The 22113-nt window shown below is 39.0% G+C and overlaps 1 protein-coding gene and 2 pseudogenes across 1 annotated transcript in view; 2 read left to right on the top strand and 1 right to left on the bottom strand.

Annotated features, from left to right (window-relative positions):
• SFI1 (SFI1 centrin binding protein) overlaps positions 1-22113 on the top strand; it is a 105697-nt gene that overhangs the window by 3294 nt on the left and 80290 nt on the right. The window contains exons 3-4 of the mRNA XM_060612646.3: positions 6077-6200; positions 20060-20233. Coding sequence (XP_060468629.3) covers positions 6103-6200; positions 20060-20233 — 272 coding nt within the window. The 5' untranslated portion in view covers positions 6077-6102. The remainder of the gene's footprint in view (positions 1-6076; positions 6201-20059; positions 20234-22113) is intronic.
• LOC132665540 (small ribosomal subunit protein uS10 pseudogene) lies at positions 15071-15548 on the bottom strand (annotated as a pseudogene).
• Positions 20306-21801, top strand: LOC132665143 (large ribosomal subunit protein eL32 pseudogene; annotated as a pseudogene).

Raw genomic sequence — 22113 nt, 5'->3', positions numbered from 1 at the left:
CCTGAGATCACATTGCTCCCTCCAACTAAGCCAGCCAGGTGCCCTAATCTTTGTCTTTTCGATTACAGCCATCCTAATGGTTATCTTATTTGATTTGCATTTTCCTGATGGCTAATAATGTTGAACATCTGTAATGTGCTTATTGGCCATTTATGTATTTTCTTTGGAGAAATGTCTATTCATATCCCTTGTCCATTTTTAAATTGGGGTTTTTTATGGAGTTGTAGGAATTTTTAAAAATATAAACTAGACGTGTCTCTTAGCAGATTTGCAAATATTTTCTCCCAGTGAGTGGTGTTTTCACTTCCTTGATGTCCTTTGTGTCCTTTGAAACACAACTGTTTTTAATTTTGACAATGTCTAGTTTTCCTGTAACTTCTCAAGAAGCGGGTAGCCTAAGCTTTTTCTCCGTGCATGTGGGAAAAAGTGTTTGATCTACTCTGACATTTAGCCTCTGTGCAGGACCTCTCATCTGAGGATTTATTTCAATTTTGAGAGACTTTCTTCTTATTTCTTTGATCATTTCTTCCTCTTTCACTCTCATCTCTCTCTGGAATACCTGCTAGTTGCATATCTGATCCCCTGGATTGAGCCTCTGATTTTCTAACTTTTTTTTCCTTTTGTCATTCCCCACTCCCTTTCTCTGTCTGGGACCTTTCTTCAATGTTATCAGCCACCTTCTAATGTTTTAGCTCTCCTGTTTCTTGTTCTTCTTTTGTTTTCTTTTAAATAACCCTTATTTTATTCAATGGATTATATTATTCTATAGTATGTACTCTTTATGTTTTTGAGGATATTAACTATAAGAGTTGTCTTTTTGTTGTTGTTGGTTTTTTCTTGTGTTCCCCATATTGTCTTTGTTTCATCCAGAATTTTAAGAAACATTTTGTTATGAAATGTTTCAAGCACTTATAATATGTACCCATCACAGAGAAACCCCCTCCCCCATATACCTTTATCCACGTTTACTACTTTCCCTCCCATTTTAAAAAGTCTTTTCCTTCATGATGGTTGCAAGATGGGGTTTTTCCAACCCTACCTCTTCCACATTTCTCAGTGAGCATTCTGTGTATGGATGAGCCCTCCCTTCTCCCACATGTATCTGTCTCTTCATTTGTTTATTTTCAGCCCTGACTCATGAATAGCCATTTTATTCTATGGGTTTTATTACTGTCATTAACAATTTTAGTGCTCAAATTTATCCTAACTTATCTGTAATTTTTTTTGTATATTCTATAAAAGATGAGGTGCTGTTTTAAAAAACAACCAACACTGCTGTCACAGTAAAAACCTTAATGGTAATTCCTTAATAACTTATTAAAATATTTTTTAGTGTAGAAAAAGTTTAGGGGTGCCTGGTTGGCTCAGTCAGTTAAGCTTCTAACTTTGGTTCAGGCTATGATCTTATGGTTAGTGAGTTCGGGCCCTGCATCAGGCTCTCAGCTGTCAGCACAGAGCCTGCTTCAAATCCTCTGTTCCCCTCTGTCTCTGCCCCTCCCCTGCTCACGTGTTCTCTCTCTCTCTCAAAAAAAAAAAAAAAAAAAAAAAAAAGTTTACATGTCCCTGATTGTTCCATGTTTTTTTAAGTTTATTTTTCTTTTTTCTTTTTTCTTTTTTAAAGTAGGCTTCTTGCCCAGTGTGGAGCCCAAAGTGGGGCTTGAACTCAAAACCCTGAGTTCAAGACCTGAGCCGAATTAAGAGTTGGATGCTTAACCAGTGGACCCACTCAGGTGCCCCCAAAGTTGATTTATTTATTTTTAGTAATCTCTACACCCAGCGTTGGGCTTTGACTCACAACCCCAGGATCAAGGGTCACACACTCTTCCAACTGAGCCAGCCAGGCATCCCTGTTTCATGTTTTTTTGTCTGACAGTTGGTTTGTAGTTAGATTGTTAAAATCAAGGTCGAAAATCAAGATCCAAAGTCAAAGTCCATATGTTGCATTTGGTTGCTATGCATCTTAAGTGTCTTTTTTTTTTTTTTTTTTTTTTTTTAATTTTTAAAGTAATCTCTACACCCAACATGGGGCTTGAACTCACAATCCAAGATTGAGTCACATGTTCCCCTGACTGAGCCAGCAAGGCACCCCTTTAGTGTCTTTTAATGTATAAGTTTCCCTCTCTTTCCTTTACTGTTCACTTATTGAAGGAACTGGTTGTTAGTCTTGTGGTTTCCTACATCATTGATTTTGCAGAGTGCAGAATCATTTTTATTTGTTCCCTCCATTTTTTATAAGTTGGTACTTCATTGTAGATGAGGCTTGTTGATATTTAGATTCAAGTTCTTGGCAGGAATACGTCATAGGTTGTGGCACTTCCTCAGATTCCTGTTTTTGGAATTGGAGGTCACATCTTATTGGAGGTCACATCTACATGTCTTGTGATTCTTGATTGTCCATTCGTACTTAAGTGTCAGCAACTGAGAAATGATTTGGAAGCTCCTAGTGTCTGAGCAGGACTTGTAGGTTTGTGAGCTTTTCTCTAAGGGCAAGCCTACGTTTTCACTGAGGGAAGTAGGCACGGGTATAAGAATCTTCAGGGCTGTTCATTCTTAGCATCTTCTGCAAAAATTCTTCCCATCTCCCATCTCTCCTGAATCCTTCCCATCTTCACATCTCCTCCCTGATTGGGAGGTACCAGTCTAGCTGCCAGAATTCTGGAAGCAGAGTGTGGAGAAGGAGTTGGATACCCTGCCTGGCAGGGGTTGGGAGGAGACCAGGGCCCCCAAATGCTCACCATATAGACTTTCATTCAGTCCTCTCATTTGTGGCCTATAGCTATGATTGTGGGAGCCATTCCTTATTCCTTCTAGTTCTCAGCTCTTCTGGGATTCTATGGGCCTGCTGTCTTTTGTATCCCACACTGTAGATATTCACTTCTCAAAATGTTAGGCCAGTTAATTTTCCTCCATTTTCTTGCAAAGATTTGTGGAAATCTTTTCTATGGTCTCTTCTATCTCTTGGACCTTAGGGTTTATACCCTTTTATCCTTTACTATCATCTTAGGATGTCAATATATGGGTTTAACTGGGAGTCCACACCTACTAATCTCATTTTTCTTGGATTATCTTTTGTATTTGGTTATTATGTGTATTCCAACTCAGGAGCAAGTTCATATTCATACATACCCTTACTGAGATCTGTCTGGGTCTTTCCAGTATTTATATATCTCATCTGTCAAGTTCCAGACATTGCTTTAGATATTGGAGATATAGTGGTAAGAAGGTCAGATATGTTTCTGTTTTCCTGTTTTCATGGGATTTATATTCTAGTAGGGAAAGCAGATAGTCACAAGTGGTTGAAATGTTGGCACAGAGTATATAACAAAAGGGAATCTTTGACCGCAGATAACATTCCATGGAATCATTATAACAAGACATATACCCAAGGCAATGACCCATTTATTATAACAGTATTTAGCCAAAAATCCCTATTTGATTATCCTTTAATTTACAGAAATAGTCGCTAATGGTGACCTTTGTTACTTGGAATGTGATACTAGAAAGAGTAGGAGGACAAATGTTTGATGTCAGTAAGGACTATTTTTTGTACAGATTAACTCTCTTCTCTAGCTAATTCCTTTTCTGATTGTCATTGAAATATATGACCTTGATTATAAGGGTGATTTTATTCTTTTAGAATGAATGTCTTTTTACGAATGCCTCACAATTACTCGACATAGGACAAGTCCGCCCTATTAGCTTTCCTCCACCATGTACTTAAATCTTACTCCTTTGTCTTACTACTTGAATTAGTTTCCAAAGGCTGTTGTGACAAAATGGTATACACTGTGTGGCTTAAAAACAACAGAAATGTATTGTCTCATAGTTCTGGAAGCCAGAAATCTGAAATCAAGATGTCAACAGGGCCATCCTCTTTCTGAAGGCTCTGGAAGAGGGTCTGTTCCATGTGCTTTTCTTAGCCCTTGATGTTCCTTGCCAGCAGCCCTTGGTGTTCCTTGGCTTATGGACACATCATTCCACTCTCTGCTTTCATCATCACATGCTGTTCTCCCTGTGTGTCTGTATTCATATGGCATTCTCCTTTTGTGTGTATCTGTCCCTGTTTCTCATCTTTGTTTATAAGGATGCCAATCATATTGGATTAAGGGCCCACCTTATTCCAGTGTGATCTCATCTGAATTACATCTGCAAAGATTCTATTTCCAAATCAGGTCACATTCATAGGTACTAGGGGTTGGGACTCTAGCATATCTTTGGGGAGGACGCAATCCAACCCACAACATGGCTATTCTTTGCATCAAGAAATGAATAAAGGGTGCCTGGGTGGCTCAGTCGGTTGAGCGGCTAACTTAGACTCAGGTCATGATCTCATGGTTTGTGAGTTCAAGCCCCATGTCGGGCTCTGTGCTGACAGCTCAGAGCCTGGAGCCTGCTTCACATTCTGCCTCCGTCTTTTTCCCTCTGCCCCTCCTCTGCTCGCTCTCTCTCTCTCTCCTATAAATAAACATTAAAGAAAAAAAGAAATAAATAAAAACATGTTATTTAGTTTGTAATGAATATAACTAGTAGAAATTATCACCCACTGAAAATGGGGACTGTATATAGTAATTTACTATTGACCAAAAACTGCCTGGAGATTCTTTTTTTTTTTTTTAATTTATTTAAATTTATTTTTTATTTTAACTTGTTTTATTTTTTATTATTTTTTAAAATTTACATCCAGATTAGTTAGCATATAGTGCAACAATGATTTCAGGAGTAGATTCCTTAGTGCCCCTCACCCATTTAGCCCATCCGCCATCCCACAACCCCCCCATAACCCTCAGTTTGTTTTCCATATTTATGAGTTTCTTATGTTTTGTCCCCCTCCCTGTTTTTATATTATTTTTGTTTCCCTTCCCTTATGTTCATCTGTTGTGTCTCTTAAAGTCCTCATATGAGTGAAGTCATATGATTTTTGTCTTTCTCTGACTAATTTCACTTAGCATAATACCCTCCAGTTCCATCCACCTAGTTGCAAATGGCAAGATTTCATTCTTTTTGATTGCTGAGTGATACTCCATTGTATATATATACCACATTTTCTTTATCCATTCATCCATCAGTGAACATTTGGGCTCTTTCCATACTTTGGCTATTGTTGATAGTGCTGCTATAAACATGGGGGTGCATGTGTCCCTTCAAAACAGCACCCCTGTATCCCTTGGATAAATACCTGATAGTGCAATTGCTGGGTCATAAGGTAGTTCTATTTTTAGTTTTTTGAGGAACCTCCATACTGTTTTCCACAGTGGCTGCACCAGCTTGCATTCCCAGCCTGGAGATTCTTAAAAAAATTTTTTTAATGTTTATTTATTTTTGAGAGAGAGAAACAGAGTGTGAATAGGGGAGGGGCAGCGAGAGAGGGAGACACAGAATCTGAAGCAGGCTCCAGGCTCTAAGCTGTCATTACAGAGCCTGACATAGGGCTCAAACTCATGAACCATGAGATCATGACCTGAGCCGAAGTCGGACACTTAACAAACTGAGCCACCTAGGCGCCCTTCCGGCTTGGAGATTCTTACATGTAACAACCAAAAGAATTAGTCTAGGCAAAAAATAAGAAATCTTGTCTTCTGCTGGTGTTCTTATGAAGGGAAGTTGGAGGTCTTGTAACATCACCTGGACAGGAAGAATGAGCCAGTTATAGCCTTTTTTTTTTTTTTAAATGTTTGTTTATTTAGAGAGAGCAAGCATGAATTGGGGAGGGGCAGAGAAGGAGGGTGAGAGAATCCCAAGCAGGCTCTGCACTGACAGCATGAAGCTTGACCCTGGGCTTGATCTCAGGAGCCATGAGATTATGACCTGAGCCAAAATTAAGAGTTGGATGCTTAACTGGCTGAGCCATCCAGGGGTGCTGCCAGTTATAGCCTTTTGGTGTCATTTTCTCTCCTCCCAGTTTCCTTTCTTATAACTTTTCAAAAATGCAAGTAAAAAAAATTCAGACTTGCTATGTTCATCTGTTGTTGAGTTAAGGGAGGGCAGGAGATTAGAAGCTGGCATGTACCTGTTCAGAAATGTGGCTGCTAATAGGCTTCAGGTAATTTACTCTCCTTTTCCTTCTTTTTCTTAAAAGGGGAAGATCAAAGACTTTTTTGATTCATGAAGAATCTGCTCACTAAGAAGCATATATCAAGCCGCTGGTCAAATTTCCATCCAAAAGGAATTAAGCAGAGAATGCAGAGGAAGGTGGACTCTAGGTGAGTAATAAGACTTGACAAAAAAACAAAAAAACTGAAATTATGGCCCGTATAAAAACATGTAAACATTTTGTCTATAAAAATAATAAATAATAAATAAGTAGTTTTTTTTCCTAAATCATGAATGGTGAGAAAGGAACTTCAGGTAAGGATTTTTTTGTTGTTTTAGGTTTCTCATCTAGAATGTAGAGTATAATGCACATTTCATACTTTATGTTACAGTTCAAAACCATTTTGAGTGTGTGAAAATATCCGTCATTAAAATTTTTATTTTGAGCAAGAATGACGATTTTCCCGTGGAAGTTATCCCCCCCCTCCACACACACAAGTGCTTTATTGAATTCAATTGTAGACTGACATGTATATAAAATGCTGTGGAAGGAGTGAGAGCCTCAGGCTATTGGCAGCTGCTAATAGCTTCTGTAATGTTTTATGATCTCTGAAATTGCTTCGAAAATTGTCAGTGAGCCAGTGGCGAAAGTAATAATGTATTGTAATGGTCAGAAGGAGGCCCAAGCCCAGGACCCAGATGTTCAGGCACTTGGTGGTGGAGGTGTAGACCTGGGCCCCAGCATCACCTGCCATCTTTCGGTACTTAGACTTCATGAAGTAGGTGAATGCCATGAAGGCCAGGCAGCACAAGTTCATGAAGATTGTGTTGAACAGGGAGCAGACAATGTGGACGGGCACCTATGTCTTGATGTGAATCACAGTAGTTGCCACAGGACCTGAGCTCGGGGGCACCCTGAGTACAGCCACCTTATGCTTCATCTTGAACATCTCATATGTTGTGGGGACACTGGTGTGGGTGCCAGGGAAGAAGGGCTGGGAATTGCTGTTTGTGGTGCAAGACAGAGCAGCTGTGGTCCGGATGCTGGATGGTGCTCTGGGCCCTCCCTTTCCCCAGGAGTTCTGATTTCTCTTAACATTCCTTTTTTGGTGTTTGGGGAATCCTGAGGTTAGAAGTTCTAACATCAAGGCTCACTGGCTGTTGTATCTTTCTCCTACTTCTTACCGTGGTTGCTTATAGCCTATACTAAGGTTCTTTTGATTCCAAATAGCAGAATCAGCTCTGGCTAACCTTGACGAAAGGAAGGAATTTACGAGAAAGACTGTGGTTTACTAACCAAGCTGAGCCGCCCAGGGTCTCCTCCTTTATAATTCTTTTAATTTATGAGAAGTCAGTGGTAATGCCCTCTCTTTTATTCCTACTTTTAGTGATCTATATCTTCTCTCTCTCTCTTTTTTTCCCTAGCTTGTCAATTTTGTTGAAGGGTTGTTACGGTTATACTCTTTTTTCCTTAAGCTAATTTGAACTGGGTTTTTACTGCTTGTAGCCTATGATGCTAACTAACCTGTAGAAATTTTTTATAGAATCTATTAGGCCTTGGGGGCAAGGTTGAAGCCAGGGTATAATGGGAGGAACCTATTCAGCAGTGGTTTGGACCCTTCCTCTGAGTGGTCCTTATTGGTACTTCAGCCTCCAAAGCCTGTTCAGTCTGTATCTCAGCTCAAAATTCAGTCCTGGGAGAATGAATCTGGTTGGTCCGGTGTGACTCAGGTTTCTTCTTCTGTCCTAATCCACTGGGACTTGGAGGAGGGTCACAAGAGTTCCAGCATAGCTGCTGAGGTCTGCCCTTCCTGATCCCACAGAAAAGGGATCCAGCACCCTGACTGTGTTTACTGTATAATCTGTAGAGTACTCTGCAGGCCTGCCTTATTTCATCCTCTGAAGCAAGTTAACCATGGCTTAAAATGAAGTTCTGTGACCTCTAACTCTTGTTTAGTTTCGCTAATTACTGTACTGCTTTAGATGTGGGACCTTGAGAAGGGAATATGTTTGCTTAAAAAAAAAATTAAACTGTTAGATATAACACAGGTGCAGAAAGGTGCATAAAATGTACTGTTAATTATATAATTTTGAAATAAACATGTCATCACCATCCCCTACCCCGGGTAAAGAAATAGCATATTGTTAATACCTCAGAAGTCACTTTTACGTATCCTTTCCTTTTTTTTTTAAAAAGAACATAAGTAGTGATTTTTTTTTTTTTTTACATATCCTTTCCTAATCACACCCACTCCTTCTTTCCTAGAGTAAACTGCTGTCCTACCTTAATAGTAATCATTTTCTCAAATTTGTTTACATTTTTACCAGTTAAGTTGCATTACCAAACAATATAGTTTAGTTTGGCCTCTGCCTTTATATAAATGAAATTGTATGTATTCTTTTGTGTCTCGAATTTTTTCTCTCAGGATATTTTTATAATGTTGATTTATTTATTTTGAGAGAGAGAGAGTAAACGAGCAGGGGAGGGGCAGAGAGAGAATCCCAAGCAGGCTCTGTCCTGACAGTGCGGAGCCCAGTGTTGGGCTTGAACTCACAAACCATGAAACCATGACCTGAGCTGAAACTGAGTCACACCCTTAATCGACTGAGCCACCCACCCAGGTACCTCTCTCAAGGTTTCAAGATTCCTTCATGTTATTGTCTATAGTTGTAGCTTGCTCATTTTTCTTGTTCTATAATACCACATTATAAGAATATTCCACAATTTATCCATTCTGTTGATGGGCATTTGGGCTGTTTCCAGTTTTTGAACGTGATGAACACTCTCATATGCATAGTTTAGCACACAGTGGTTCTCAAGTTTGAGCCTGCATCAGAATGCCATGGTGGGCTTGGTAAACAGGATTGCCAGATTCTACCATCAGTTTCTGATTCAGTAGGTCTGGAGTCATGCTCAATTTGTATTTCAAGTAAGTTCTTGGTTGATGCTGTTGGTCCAGGGGTCACACTCTGATAACCATTATTTTAGGTATATAATTGGGAACAGGTTGCTGGTCAAAAGATAAGAGAATCTTCCATTTTGCGAGGTAATGGCTTTGTAAATTGGTTGTACTCGTTTGTGCTCTCACTGACCATGTTTGGATTTGTTACCCCACATCTCACCAACACTGTGCTTTGTGGTGGGGGTGTAGCCATAGCTCACTGTGCTTTATATTTATATTTACTAATTTCTGTTGCTGTTTAGGACCTATTTTGAGGCATCTGTATCTTCTCCCTCTTTGTGGCTCACTTTTTTCACTCTGGTATCTTTTGATGAATTACAGTGTTTTAAACTTTAACTTAGTAAAAATGATCAGTCTTTTTTATATATCTTTTCTGTCATGTTTTAAGGGATCTTTTCATTTTCTGAGGTCATGAAGATACTCTGTATTGCCTTCACTGCTTTATTATTTTGCCATTCATACTTCTTTCTCTAGACCATTTGAAAGTGATTTTTGTGTGTCATGTGAGTTTCTTTTTTTTTTTTTTTTTTCCATGTGGATATCTGGTTGTGCCAGCACAGTTTACTGGAAGGACTTCTGTGTATCCTCAACTTTATCATTCATCAAGGGTCCATTTAAGCTAAGGTCTGTTTCTGGGCTTCTACTTTGTGCCTGTGGTTGATTTGTCCCTGCTACAAAATCACTGTGTCCTGATTATATAGCTTGACAGTAAAGCCTGAGATTTAAATTTAAGTAAGGTCTCACCTAGTAATTTTTTTAATTTTTTTTTTTTTCCTGAGAGAGAGCATGCCTGAGCAAAGGAGGGGCAGAGGAAGAGAGAGAATCCTAAGCTCTCCACACTGGGTGTGGAGCCTGATGTGGGGGTCAGTCTCATTGATTGTGAGACCATGAGACCAGGACCAGAGCCTTTTTTTTTTTTTTTAAGTTTATTTATTTATTTTTGAGAGAGAGCAAGCAGGGGAGAGGTAGAGAGAGAAGGAGAGAGAGAATCCAAAGCAGGCTCCACACTGTCAGCACAGAGCCTGACATGGGGCTCGGATTTACAAACCATGAGATCATGACCTGAGTTGGATGCTTAACCAACAGCTACCAAGCACCCTGAGCCTTTTTTTATTTTTCAGTTTTTTTTAATGTTTGTTCGTTTGTTTATTTTTAAGTTTTAACTTTATTTATTTTTACACTTGATCTTAGCCAAAAGGCCGAGAAGCGATTAACTTTATTTATTTTTAATTTACATCCAAATTAGTTAGCATATAGTGCAACAATGATTTCAGGAGTAGATTCCTTAGTGCCCCTTACCCATTTAGCCCATCCGCCCTCCCACACCTCCTCCTGTAACCCTCTGTTTGTTCTCCATATTTATGAGTCTCTTATGTTTTGTCCCCCTCCCTGTTTTTATATTATTTTTGTTTCCCTTCCCTTATGTTCATTTGTTGTGTCTCTTAAAGTTCTCATATGAGTGAAGTCATATGATATTTGTCTTTCTCTAATTTCCCTTAGTATAATACCCTCCAGTTCCATCCACGTAGTTGCAGATGGCAAGATTTCATTCTTTTTGATTGCTGAGTAATACTCCATTGTATATATATACCACATCTTTATCCATTCATCCATCAGTGGACATTTGGGCTCTTTCCATACTTTGGCTATTGTCTGTAGTGCTGCTATAAACATGGGGGTGCATGTGTCCCTTCGAAACAGCACCCCTGTATCCCTTGGATAAATACCTAGTAGTGCAATTGCTGGGTCATAAGGTAGTTCTATTTTTAGTTTTTTGAGGAACCTCCATACTGTTTTCCACAGTGGCTGTACCAGCTTGCATTGCCACCAACAATGCAAAAGAGATCCTCTTTCTCCGCATCTTCACCAACATCTGTTGTTGCCTGAGTTGTTAATGTTAGCCATTCTGACAGGTGTAAGGTCATATCTCATTGTGGTTTTGATTTGTATTTTTCTGATGATGAGTGAAGTTGAGCATTTTTTCATGTGTCAGTTGGCCATCTGGATGTCTTCTATGGAGAAATGTCTGTTCATGGCTTTTGCCCATTTCTTCACTGGATTATTTATTTTTTGGATGTTGAGTTTGATAAGTTCTTTATAGACTGGATATTAACCCTTTATCTGATATGTCATTTGCAAATATCTTCTCCCATTCTGACTGTTGCCTTTTATTTTTGCCGATTGTTTCCTTCGCTAGGCAGAAGCTTTTTATTTTGATGAGGTCCCAGTAGTTCATTTTTGCTTTTGTTTCCCTTGCCTCTGGAGACATGTTGAGTAAGAAGTTGCTGCGGTGAAGATCAAAGAGGTTTTTGCCTACTTTCCCCTCAAGGATTTTGATGGCTTCCTGTCTTACATTTAGGTCTTTCATCCATTTTGAGTTTATTTTTGTGATGGTGTAAGAAAGTGGTCCAGGTTCATTCTTCTGCATGTCGCTTTCCAGTTTTCCCAGCACCACTTGCTGAAGAGACTGTCTTTATTCCATTGGATATTTTTTCATGCTTTGTCAAAGATTAGTTGGCTACACGTTTGTGGGTCCATTTCTGGGTTCTCTCTTCTGTTCCATTGATCTGAGTGTCTGTTCTTGTGCCAGTACCATAGTGTCTTGATGATTACAGCTTTGTAGTATAGTTTGAAGTCTGGGATTGTGGTTACCTCCTGCTTTGGTTTTCTTTTTCAAGATTGCTTTGGCTATTTGGGGTCTTTTCTGGTTCCATACAAATTTTAGGATTATTTGTTATAGCTCTGTGAAGAATGCTGGTGTTATTTTGATAGGGATTGCATTGAATATGTAGATTGCTTTGGGTAGTATTGACATTTTAACAATATTTGTTCTTCCAATCCATGAGGATGGAATCTTTTTCCATTTTTTTGTGTCTTCTTCAATTTCTTTCATAAGCTTTCTATAGTTTTCAGCATATAGATTTTTCACCTCTTTGGTTAGATTTATTCCTAAGTATTTTATAGTTTTTGGTGCAATTGTAAATGGGATCGATTCCTTGATTTCTCTTTCTGTTGCTTCATTGTTGGTATATAGGAATGCAACCGATTTCTGTGCATTGATTTTATATCCTGTCACTTTGCTGAATTCATGAATCAGTTCTGGCAGTCTTTTGGTGGAATTTTTAGGGTTTTCCGTACAGAGTATCATGTCATCTGCGAAGAGTGAAAGTTTGACCTCCTCCTAGCCAATTTGGATGCCTTTTATTTCTTTGTGTTGTCCGATTGCACAGGCTAAGACTTCCAATACTATGTTGAATAACAGTGGCGAGAGTGGACATCCCTGTCTTGTTCCTGACCTTAGGGGGAAAGCTCTCAGTTTTTCTCCATTGAGAATGATATTAGCGTTGGGTCATTCATATATGGCTTTTATGATCTCGAGGTATGATCCTTTTATCCCTACTTTCTTGAGGGTTTTTATCAAGAAAGGATGCCGTATTTTGTCAAATGCTTTCTCTGCATCTGTTTAGAGGATCATATGGCTCTTGTCCTTTCTTTTATTGATATGATGAATCACATTGTTTTGTGGATATTGAACCAACCCTGCATCCCAGGTATAAATCCCATTTGGTTGTGGTGAATAATTTTTTTAATGTGATGTTGGAGCCAGTTGGCTAATATCTTGTTGAGGGTTTTTGCCTCCATGTTCGTCAGGGAAATTGGTCTATAGTTCCCCTTTTTAGTGGGGTCTCTGTCTGGTTTTGGAATCAAGGTAATGCTGGCTTCATAGAATGAGTTTGGAAGTTTTTTCCTTCCATTTCTATTTTTTGGAACAGCTTCAAGAGAATAGGTGTTAATTCTTCCTTAAATGTTTGGTAGAATTCCCCTGGAAAGTCATCTGGCCCTGGTCTCTTGTTTTTTGGGAGATTTTTGATTACTAATTCGATTTCCTTACTGATTATGGGTCTGTTCAAATTTTCTATTTCTCCCTGTTTTAGTTTTGGTGTTGTGTATGTTTCTAGGAAGTTGTCCATTTCTTCCAGATTGCCCATTTTATTGGCATATAATTGCTCATAATATTCTCTTATTATTGTTTTTATTTCTGCTGTGTTCATTGTGATCTCTCCTCTTTCATTCTTGATTTTATTTATTTGGGTCCTTTCCTTTTTCTTTTTGATCAGACTGGCTAGTGGTTTATCAATTTTGTTAAATCTCTTAAAGGACCAGTTTCTGGTTTCATTGATCTGTTCTATTGTGTTTTTTTTTTTTTGTTTGTTTTTATTTTTTTGGTTTCGATAGCATTGATTTTTGCTCTTATCTTTATTATATCCTGTCTTCTGCTGGTTTGTGGTATGTTTGTTTATTTTTGAGAGAGGGTGCATGCATGAGTGGGGGAGGGGAAGAGAGAGAGAGGGAGACAGAGGATCTGAAGTGGACTCTGCGCTGACAGCAGAGAGCCCCATGTGGGGCTTGAACTCACAAACCATGAGGTCATGACCTGAGCCGAAGTCAGATGTTTAACCAACTGAGTCACCCAGGTGCCCTCCTAACCTAGTATTTTTAAAAGACTGTCTGTAAGCTATTCTTGATCTTTGCAATTATATATAAGCTTCAGAATCAACTTTCAAGTCTTTTCCCCTTCACACAAAACAAAAACTGTTGGGGTTTTAATTGGGATTACTTTGAAGATATAGATCAGATTGGGAAAAATAATTGTATTTTGGTGAGTCCTAAAATTTTCCCTGTAAGAATGTTTACAACCTTATCCCCCCCTCCACCTCCAGTAATCACTACACCCAACATGGGGCTTAAAATCATAACCCCAAGATCAAGAGTCATGTGCTCTACCGACTGAACCAGCCAGGTGCCCCAAATGTTTACAACTTTCGTTAGATTTACTCCTGTGCTTGGTGTTTATGGTTTGAAAACAGTATATAAATCTAAATAGTTTTATTTTTGTTAGTTTATAGAAATACACAGATTCTGAATTTCTGAATTCACATAATCTCCAAAATTTCTTTTCCCCTTGATCTCTTGGTGTTTTCTCAGCACTCTCAGAGTTATTCTGAGACATGTGTAGAGCCTTATAAAATTTGACTTGCTCAACAGGCACATTCTCTACTGAGATGGTACAAGGAATGCTTTGCCCTTTCTTTTCTTTGTTTTTATTGAGGTATAATTGATGTACAACATTATGTTAGTTTCAGGTATACAGCATAATGATTTCTGTGTTTGTATATATTGCAAAATGCTCACTACAGTGTCTAGTTAACATCTTTCATCATACGTAATTACAGAATTTTTTTGTGATGAGAACTTTTAAGATTTACTCTCTTAGCAACTTTCAAATATGCAATCTAGTGTTATTAACCATAGTCACCATGCTGTACATTATATCCCCATGACTTATTTATTTTATAACTAGCAGTTTGTAGCTTTTGACTCCCGGCACCTGTTTTGACCACCCACCCCACCTCTGGCAACCACCAATCTGTTCTGTGTATCCGTGAGCTTGTTATTTTGTTTTTTGTTTTGTTTTAAGATTCCACATATAAGCAAAATCATATGGCATTTGTCTTTCTCTGTGTGACTTGTTTCACTTAGCACAATGCCCTCAAGGCCACTGATATTGCAAACGGCAGGATTCCATTCTTTTTTATGACTGAAGAATATTCTATTGTATATATTATTACCACAATTTCTTTGGTCATTTACCTGCCAGTGGACACAAGTTATTTCCGTCTTATTCCTTTATAATATATGCTATATATGTATATACATATGTATATGCTATAGTGAACATGGGGTTGTGTATATCTTTTAATTTTTTTTTTTAACGTTTATTTATTTTTGAGACAGAGAGAGACAGAGCATGAACGGGGGAGGGTCAGAGAGAGAGGGAGACACAGGATCTGAAACAGGCTCCAGGTCTGAGCGGTCGGCACAGAGCCTGATGCGGGGCTCGAACTCACGGACCGCGAGATCATGACCTGAGCCAAAGTCAGGCGCTTAACCAACTGAGCCACCCAGGCGCCCCGTGTGTATATCTTTTAGAGTTACTTCAGATAAATCCTCAGAAGTGGAATTGCTAGATCATATGGTAGGTCTATTTTTAATTTTTCTTTTACCTTATAATCAATTTATTAAAAAGGTTGATTTAAGCATCTGTAATGGTGACGTCAACCTCAATTCCTGGCTCAATACTGATGGAAGTAATCTGTTTAAAAATCTCAGAAGGATTGTGCAAATCAGTGAGTCGCTTATGGATCCTCATATGAAAACGATCTCAAGTCTTAGAACCGTCACCACAAGGAGTTTCTCTTGTAATGATTCTGAGAGTCTTGGTAGGCATCCAAACTGGTCCTTTCACTTTTCTTTTGTGCCTCTGATCAAGTCAGCACATACCTTCTCCAAAGATTTTACATTGTGGCTGGTTATAGTAATTCTGATTTGGAGAATTGCCACCTCTTGTTCCATGGGTGTCTTCCTGGTGTCTTTAGAAGCCATGGCTGCATCCTGGCTTCCTGAACGACTTGTTCCTCAATAAGACAAACAGCGATGAGTCAGGAGCAGTCTATCTTAAATTTTTTGAGGAGCTTCCATATTGTATTCCACAGTGGCTCCTGGAGTTTGCATTTCCACCAATAGTGTACAAGGGTATTGTTTTCTCCACATCCTCACCAACGGTTATTATTTCTTATATTTTTGATACAGCTGTTCTCACAAGTGTGAGGTGGTATCTCATTGTGGGTTTTTAAAAAGTTTATTTATTTAGAGAGAGAGAGAGAAAGTGTGCACGAGTACAAGGGAAGGGCAAAAGAGAGGGAGAGTCCTAAGAAGGCTCTGCACTGAGAGCAGGCTCTGCACTCAGCGCAGAGCCCAATGTGGGTCTCAGTTTCACAACTATGAGATCATGAGCTGAGATGAAACTAAGAGTCAATCACTTAACATACTGAGCCACCCAGGCACCACTCATTGTGGTTTTGATGTGCATTACCCTGATGATTAGGTATGTTGAGCATCTTTTCATGTACCTGTCCACCGTTGTATGTCTTCTTTGGACACATGTCTATTGAGATTCTCTTTGTGTTGCAAACTATGAGTCTGGAGTTCTCTCTTGTCCAGCAAGAGAGTGGATGCAGAATTGAATAAGAGAAAGGCTAGTGTCTGGGAGGAGACAAGAGCCCCGAATGGGATTTTGTCTCTGTATTTATTGAGCTCTCATGATCTTACACATGTGGTGACGTGAAGAAAATAGTCAGGTAGTAATCATTAACTTGTGTGTGTAAAAAGCAAGGGCATGGGTGGCAAGTGGCATTTGTGATCAGAGCACAATTGTATATTGGTGCCAGATGGAAAGTAGTTTACTATAACTAGTTACTTGTGATCCCATTATAATATCTTGCTAACTAACCTTGGGCACTTTCCCCCTGTGGTGGCGACTTTCAGCCTTAAGCTTTTTTAACTCATTTATGTAAGTGTAAGGAATTCTTGAACCTGTTTCCCCACATCTGCCCATTTGTAAATTGGATTGTTTTTTTATTTTTATTTTTTGCTGTTGAGTTGTAGGAGTTCTTTATATACTTTGGGTATTAACCCCTTATCAGACATATGATTTGCAAATATTTTTTTTCATTCAGTAGATTGTTTTTGCATTTTGATTATTTCAGTTGCTGTGTAGAAGGTTTTTAGTTTGATTTAGTCCCATGTGTTGATTTGTGCTTTTGTTGCTTTTGCTTTTGGTGTCAAATCCAAAAAAATCAATACTGAGACCAGTGTCAAGGAGCTTACCATTTATGTTTTCTTCTAGGAGTTTTATAGTTCCATGTCTTATGTTCACGTCTTTAATTCATTTTGAGTAAATTTTTGTGTATGGTGTAAGATAGTGGTCCAGCTTTATTCTTTTGCATGTAGCTGTCCAGTTTTCCCAACATCATTTATTAAAGAAACTTCCCTCCACTGTATATATTCTTGGTTCCTTTGTCATAAATTAATTGACTATATATGCATGAGTTTATTTCTGGGCTCTCTATTCTGTTTCATTGTTCTGTATGTCTGTTTTTATGCTAATGCCATACTGTTTTGATAACTATAGGTTTGTAATATAGTTTGAAATCAGGGACCAGGGGGTCTCCAGCTTTGTTCTTTTTTCTCAGGATTGCTTTGACTACAAGGTCTTTCTTGGTTCCATACACATTTTAGGATCATTTGTTCTATTTCTGTGAAAAATGCCACTGGAATTTTCATAAGGATTGCATTGAATCTGTAGATGGCTTTGGGTAGTAAAGATATTTTAACAATATTGATTCTTCTGACCCGTGTCACGGAGCGTTTGAGGTGACTTGATAGAATACTGCAAGTAACAAGAATCGACTATATATACATTTTTGATATTGACTTTGTATCAAATAGTCTTGATAGATTCTTATAAATTTTAGTAATATACCTGTAGGTTTTTTGGGGTTTTCTACATGCATAATCATGTCATATGCAAAATGACACTCTATTGCCCCCTCTCTAATCTTTATGACTATAGTTTCTCTTTTGTGCCTTAGTCTGCCAGCCAGGACCTCCAGTACAATGTTGTACAGAAATGGTATTGGTCTTACTTGTCATATTCATAATCTCCAAGGGAAAGCTGTCAATGTTTCACCTTAAGTATGGTATCTGCATAAGTTTTTCTTAGATAGCCCTTAGTAGATTAAGGCTAGTGTAAGATTTTTGTCATGAATGGATATTGAAAATTTTTTAGTCAACTCTGTTTTCTGCATCTATTGAAATGACTATATGATTGTCTTTTCTTTTTTAAATCTTTATTTAATGTTTATTTAATGTTTATTTTGAGAGGGAGAGTATGTGTGCAAGCAGTGGAGGGGCAGAGAGAGAGGGAGATCCCAAACAGGCTATGTGCTGTCACCAAAGAGACTGACACAGGACTCAAACTCATGAACCATGAACCATGAGCCATGAGATCATGACCTGAGCTGAAACCAAGAGATGGATGCTTAACCAACTGAGCCACCCTATATGATTGTCCCCTATATGATTATCTTAATGGTTGATTTTTCTTTTCTTTTCTTTTTTTTAAGGTTTTATTTTTAAGCAGTCTCCACACCCAGTGTGGGGCTTGACCTCACAACCCTGAGAGCAAGAGTTGCACTCTCCACCCACTGAGCCAGCCAGGCTCCCCTTCATGGTTGAATTTTCTAATATTAATTAACCTTCTCTCTTTCTGGAATTAATCCTCCCTCATATTATATTATCCTTTTTCTATGTTGCTGACTTAAGTTGGCTGCTATTTTGTTTAGATTTTTATGTATATATTCATTAATGAGATTGATATAAATTTTTCTTTCTTCAAATGTCCTTGTTAGGTTTTGTGTTAAGGTTATGGCTAGTCTCCTAAAACCACCTAATTTTATATAGATTTTGGGTGGGTAGTGTTCCTTTTTTAAAAAAGAGTTCTCAGAGTAGTTTATGTGAGATTGGCGTGAATTTTTCCTTAAATTTTGACAACAAATCATCTAGGCCTAGAGTTTTCTTTGTGGGAAGGTTTTTATTACTGTTTATTGTTGCTAATGGTTATTGGACTGTTCATATTTTATACTTCTTGTGTGGTTTTGATAACTTTTTTTTTGTAGCTGTCTATCCATTTTACCTGCATCTTCATATTATTTGTATCAAGTTGTTTATAAGTATATTCTTAGGATCTGTAATGATGTTTCCTTTTTCCCCCTAATATTGATTTATTTGGCTTTTTCTCTCTCTTCTTGACCAGTTTAATTGACTATTTGTCAATTTTATTAGTGTTTTTAAAGAACTAACTTTTCTTTTTGATCTTCTCTATTTTTGTTTTCTATCTATGCAAAAAAGAATTAACATTGCAGGCTGGAGACTGCTATTCTTAGAAAGTCCTGCTTGCAGGGGTACCTGGGTGGCTCAGTCAGTTAAGCGTCTGACTCTTGATCTCAGCTCGGGTCATGATCTCAGGGTTGTGAGTTCAAGTCCTATATTTAAAAAAAACGTAAAATAAAAGAGGGGAGCCTGGGTGACTCAGTCAGTTGAGGGTCTGACTTCTTTTCAGGTTATGATCTTGTGGTGCAGGAGTTCAAGTCTCACATCAGGCTCCCTGCTGTCAGTGTGGAGCCCACTTCAGATCCACTGTCTCCCTCTCTCTGTGCTCTTTCTCTCTCCAAACAATATAAACATTTAAAAAAAAGAAAAAAGAAAAGAATGTCCTGCTTACAAGGTTGACCCCTGACATGTCTAGAAACTTAGATTTGAAGAGGATTCTCACCAATCCCCAACTGATAAGGATAGTTAACTGTGCCTGAACTGTTTGTGCAAACAATGTGGTATATGCTGAATACCTGCTCTCCTTCTAGGAGTCTAGAATTTTGGTATGTGATTGGTAGAGGGTGCCTGTAGGACCAGCACCCAGTAAAAACTTCAGGCATTGAGTCTCTACAAAGCTTCCCTGATAGACAATACTTCACACATGTTCACACAGTTCGATGCTGGGGGAATTAAGGGTATCCTATGTGACTGCCCTGGCAGAGGACTCTTGGAAGCATGCATTTGATTTCTAGCAGCCTTTGCCCCATTCCCCTTTTCTCTTTTCTGATTTTGCTTTGTGTCCTCTTGCTGTAATAAATCATAGCTATGAGTATAACTATATGCAAGTACTGAGTCCTTTTTTTTTTAATGTTTGTTAATTTTTGAAGGAGAGAGACAGAGCGTGATGGGGGGAAGCCAGAGAGAGAGAGGGAGACAGAATCCAAGTAAGCTCCAGGCTCTGAGCTGTCAGCACAGAGCCCAATGCGGGGCTCGAATTCACAAACTGAGAGATCATGACTGAAGTTGGACGCTTAACTGACTGAGCCACTCAGGTTCCCCCTCTGAGTCCTTCTTTCTAATCATCACTGAACCTAGGGTAGCCTTGGGGATGTTTGACACACCATTGTGAATGGCAGGTATTTCTATCTGAGATTGGGCTACTTATTGTCCATATTTATCAGTCTGTCTCATTGAGCTTATCTATTTAATTTCACTTGTGCATTAAAAGAGATTTGCATCACATACAGAGATAATTTGATTCTCCCTTTTCCCCGTTACTCCTCAAATTTAAGGTCTTTTAGGGATGGTGCAGTTAAGAAACCTTATCCTCCAAAGATACTGGCCAACAAGAAGTCGTCTGCCTTCTCTGGGATCCAGAGAGAGCTACCTAGTGCTGGTCATCCAGTGCAGTATCATGCCTCACATGGTTGGACCCGAAGGAACCAGTTACGAGAATTGCGCATCAGGTGAGCTTGCTGAGTGGTCATCTGCCTGCAATGATGTTTCCATTGTTCTCCCTTCTTGGTTAAAGTGAGGGAATGATTCTTCTTTTCGTATCTCAGTTATTTAGGTGGGGACTTTGATGCCTGCTCTTTGTGGCAGAATGTTCAGAAGAAAAGGACATTTAGGAATCTGCAGACTTAAAATCTGTCATTCTGTGTTTTCATTCACATTCTCTAGTTGGGCCCCACAGTGTGTTAAGCTATAAGGAGTCTCCAGAAAAAGTCTAAACATAGTCTGAGAGAAATTAGTGTTTTCCACTACTCTTGATTAGGTCTACCAAAGGCATTCATTTATTCATTTAACAAAAATTTATCAGGCCTTCTCTTCCTTGGCGCTGCCTGTGACAGCCATTTCCTGTTGGCATCATAGCTGCCCTCGGACCTCTGGTGAAGCCCAAGGTCATTAAAAAGAGGACCAAGAAGTTTATCTGGCACCAGTTAGACCAGTAAGTCAAAATTAAGTGCAACTGGCAGAAACCTAGAGTCATTGACAATAGGGTGTGCAGGAGATTCAAGGGCCAGATCTTGATGCCCAGAATTGGTTACAAGAGCAACAAGAAAACAAAGCACATGCTGCCCAGTGGCTCCCAGAAGTTCCCAGTCCACAGTGTCAAGGAGTTTGAAGTGCTGCTGATGTACAGTAAATCTTACTGTGCAGAAATTTCTCACAGTGTCTTCTCCAAGAACTGCAAAGCCGTTGTGGAAAGAGCAGCCCAGCTGGCCCTCAGAGTCACCAATCCCAATGCCAGGCTGCACGGCGAAAAAAATGAATAGACAGCTTATGTGCACAGCATATTTGGGTTAATAAAACCATAAAACTACAAAAAAGATTTGTCAGGTACCTATTTAGCCAGGTGGTGGGCTAGATGCTGAGCATACAAGATGAATAAGACATTCCTGGTCCATGACCTCATGAAAGCTTAAAATCATGTGGGCTTGACAGACTGTTAAACAAGTCACAACAAAGCATGATAAGTGCCATAAGAGGATGTGGCACTGCGGGCCACGTGGTTGTAACAGTTCCACTGGTGTAGCCAGCAGGAACTTCCCAGAGGAAGTGGGGTTTAAGTCAAGTCCTAAAGGATAATGTAAGAATAAGCTGGATAAAGGGCAGAAGGAAAAAGAGTGTTCCAAGCCAAACCTGGAGACTAACTGGCCAAGACAAGCCAACTTTTTTTGTGTATACCAGGCACTGTGCTGGGTACTTGGGATGCTATGAGACATGGTCCCTGCTCTCAGGGGCTCACAGTCCAGAGCCAACAACAGGCACCCTGTGAGCCCATTACTGTGATTTGGTGTTATAACTTTACATTATACTAAGGGTTGAAACAGAGTTTTGAGGGTGTAAAGCTACTCACTATGTTTGGTTTGGGGAAGGTCCAGGAAGGCTTCACATAGGAGCAAGCATTGAAGATGAGCCTTGATAGGTAAGTGGGCATTTGCTAGGTATTTTAGGCAATAAGAAAAACACGAATAAAAGTATTATCATGTACTTCCTTTTCCTCAACTCTGAAGTCTTCATTGACAAAATACTTTGTATTGAAAATATTTTTTAAAAATAATCTGCTTGGGGTGCCTGGCTGGCTCAGTAGGTAGAGCATGCAACTCTTGATCTCAGGGTTGTGAATTCGAGCCCCACAGTGGAGGTAGAGACTACTTAAAAAGAACTGCTTGATCTTGGTTTTATAAGTCTGTCCCATCCTATGCTCTATTTGCTACAAGATCAGCTATGATTCACCTTTTGACTCATGCTAGCATCTCTCCCCCTGGGACCTTAGTTTCCTTCTGCTTTCCAGAAAGTTGATAACATAAGTCAAATGGAGTTTTAAAATGTGTATATCCTT

The sequence above is a fragment of the Panthera onca genome, chromosome D3, assembly GCF_046562875.1.
Source record: "Panthera onca isolate mPanOnc1 chromosome D3, mPanOnc1 haplotype 2, whole genome shotgun sequence".
Classification (NCBI taxonomy): domain Eukaryota; kingdom Metazoa; phylum Chordata; class Mammalia; order Carnivora; family Felidae; genus Panthera; species Panthera onca.
The sequence above is the reverse complement of the archived record's forward strand: the minus strand, read 5'-3'. Positions and strand labels throughout refer to the sequence as shown.